Below are 2,690 nucleotides of genomic sequence, written 5' to 3'. Positions count from 1 at the left end.
ATATATATATATATATATATGCATTATTGAATTTTCTCTTTTAGGACATAAATTTACAAACAATCAACTTAACATTATAAAGATGTGCTTATACACACTCACATTCACTCACGCACTCACCATTCAAACCTGCATTTGTTTAGTTCCAAAAATATACAAGACCCTTTAACTTAGAACAGAGAAAAATAACAAGACAGTATATAAATAGAAACTGTAGACAAGACATCCATTCAAGACACTCATTATTAAGCTCCGCCTTCAGTCCCTATGATCCTCATCTATGGCTCCCACAGGTTCTCAAAGTCCCGCTGTTTGCCCTTGGTGATGTATGTTAGTTTTTCCAGTCTGAGCGAATTTGCAATTTCTTTCTTCCAGAGTTCCATGGAGGGGTGCCGTCCATGCTCCTCCAGCATAATGCAATAGATCTTCTGGCTTGAAGAAGTCCATAGTCTATCAATTTAGTTTTAATCTGTGATTGTTTAAATTCTACTGAGTATATTCCTAGAACACAGATTTTAACCTCTACTGGGATTTTCACCTTAAACAATTCAGATAGACACCTAATAACATCCTTCCAAAATTTCTGAATTTTAAGACATTCCCACAGACAATGGAGAAGCGTTCCTTTTTCAAATAAGCATTTAGTGCAAGTATCTGGAATATCACTAGACATATGATGAAGCCTAACTGGTGTTATATAGGTTCTCATAAGCCATTTATATTGCAGAAGTTTAAATTGTGTGTTTATCGTTTGATTTTTGTGCTTTTAAACAGACCTGATTCCAGTCTTCCTCATCTATATCTTCGAGAGTGCTAGCAAACATTTTAAAAAAACAACAAAAAGAAAGGGAATAATTCTGCCCTGCCAGTGAAATGCGCACTGCAGAAGAGAGATGCTTGCAGTCTGGGTTATTTAATAAAATCAAACAACGCTTGGCGGGGGGACACGTAAAGCATGGCGCCCGCCAGGCCTATAATATTCACCGGGGGAAACCCTGGACTAAAATAAATGGTCAGAGGAGTATGTGCAAGTGATTACTGAAGTACACTAAAATTAGATAAATTATTCAGTAAATCAGAACTGAGCACGAAATTATATTCACTACATCTCTGGAGACTTGTATAATGCAGGATAAAGAGGGATGAAGAATTTATACCTTTAGATAATTTGTGTTCATCTTTGGAGTAATTTTCTCTCTCAGGATGATGATGGTTGGATACAGACGCCCCCTGGAAGAGAAAGATCTTTGGTCTTTAAATGCTGATGACTGCTCCCACAGAGTGGTACCACAGCTGGTGCATCGCTGGAATTCAGAGAGCCAAAAAGTCAAGAGGTCAGCAAGATAAACAGTGAGGTTCAACTTTGTTAAGCAGGACTAACTTGGTAATCTCTGTTTCTCTCCAACCATTTTTTATGAATTCAGCACCTTCTACATGATGTATTCAATGTCTTTCAGTAAATCTAAGACATATAATTTTTCTTAATTAATTAATTCACATTCCAGCAGGACAAGCATACAGTGGAATTGTTTACATCAAAGCAGATTAATGTGTTATAATGGTCCACCCAGGTTCAAAAAAAGATTTGGGGCAAAATCAGTTTGGAGATGTTTAAAGCTAGTACAGACAGACAGCTGCAGCTGAAAGATGATCTTGCAAATTACTGACTTTGTAGTTGAATACAACACTCTTCCAATTTTTATCTTTAATAATATTTTGAAAACCATATATCATTTTCCTTCCACAATTAACAATTATGCACTATTTGGAATTGTTCTGTCTTTTAAAATCCTAATAATTGACATTGACATTTTTGGTTGTGATACAAATATAACTAAAATTTAAGCAGTGTGAATATTTTTGCAAGGTAGTGTGTGATAAAATATCCATCCATTCTGTCTTAAGCAGAACCGAGCAACAAATGGTATACTCCCCTAAACGGGCTCCGCATGGTGAGAACAGAGAGGGCCAACCTGTGGAAGAGTCAGAAATCCTGCTCCTAAAGTCTCCCAGGAAAATAAAAGAGCCTTCGTTGCTTTGGGCATTGTGCTTGACCTTCGGACCCTACTTCCTCATCTCCTGCCTCTACAAAATAATCCAGGACATTCTCATGTTTGTTGGTCCCGAGATCCTTAGGTGAGTAGATTAAATATCAAGTTTTTGACTTGATATTTAGAGTTTTATACAATGAAATTATATTTGTATAATTGCTTGGTTAATGGCTTGCATGATAGTTTTTCTAATCACACTTAAAGTATTAGTTGGATGGGCTAGTGTTTCTATATCAAGCTTATAGATGGAATTATAAAATTTTATCTTTTGAGCTGGTTGGACAAGGCGATTCTAAAACCTTCCATTAGTTTGTAAAGTATTTCAGAACAGTGGCTCCAAGCAGTGGCTGACAGAAATAAAGATGTCAGAACAGTTTCCACTGACATAACTGACTAAATTAGAATTGCAAAAAATAATACATCAATACATAATACACTTTTTGTTGCCCCACACAAGCCACTACAGTTAGTATGCTGCAGCAAAGTGCTTGTTTGGAGGCACTGCCCTTTGTGGACAATACACAGCTGGCTCCACTAGAGGTCTTAATCAGAAGTTGAGTTTGTCATTTGAAAGTGTTGTATCCATATGCCTTATGTAAAATCACCGACTACAATTTCCAAAATGTGCCGCATATGTAG

The 2,690-nt window shown here is 36.6% G+C and overlaps 1 protein-coding gene across 1 annotated transcript in view; it reads left to right on the top strand.

Moving 5' to 3' along the window:
- abcc1 (ATP binding cassette subfamily C member 1 (ABCC1 blood group)) overlaps positions 1 to 2,690 on the top strand; it is an 86,546-nt gene that overhangs the window by 6,312 nt on the left and 77,544 nt on the right. Inside the window, exons 5-6 of the mRNA XM_015041254.1 lie at positions 1,203 to 1,334; positions 1,906 to 2,136. Coding sequence (XP_014896740.1) covers positions 1,203 to 1,334; positions 1,906 to 2,136 — 363 coding nt within the window. The remainder of the gene's footprint in view (positions 1 to 1,202; positions 1,335 to 1,905; positions 2,137 to 2,690) is intronic.

Source organism: Poecilia latipinna, unplaced genomic scaffold (assembly GCF_001443285.1).
Source record: "Poecilia latipinna isolate Pla-1442-1.1 unplaced genomic scaffold, P_latipinna-1.0 Scaffold544, whole genome shotgun sequence".
Lineage (NCBI taxonomy): Eukaryota > Metazoa > Chordata > Actinopteri > Cyprinodontiformes > Poeciliidae > Poecilia > Poecilia latipinna.
The sequence above is the reverse complement of the archived record's forward strand: the minus strand, read 5'-3'. Positions and strand labels throughout refer to the sequence as shown.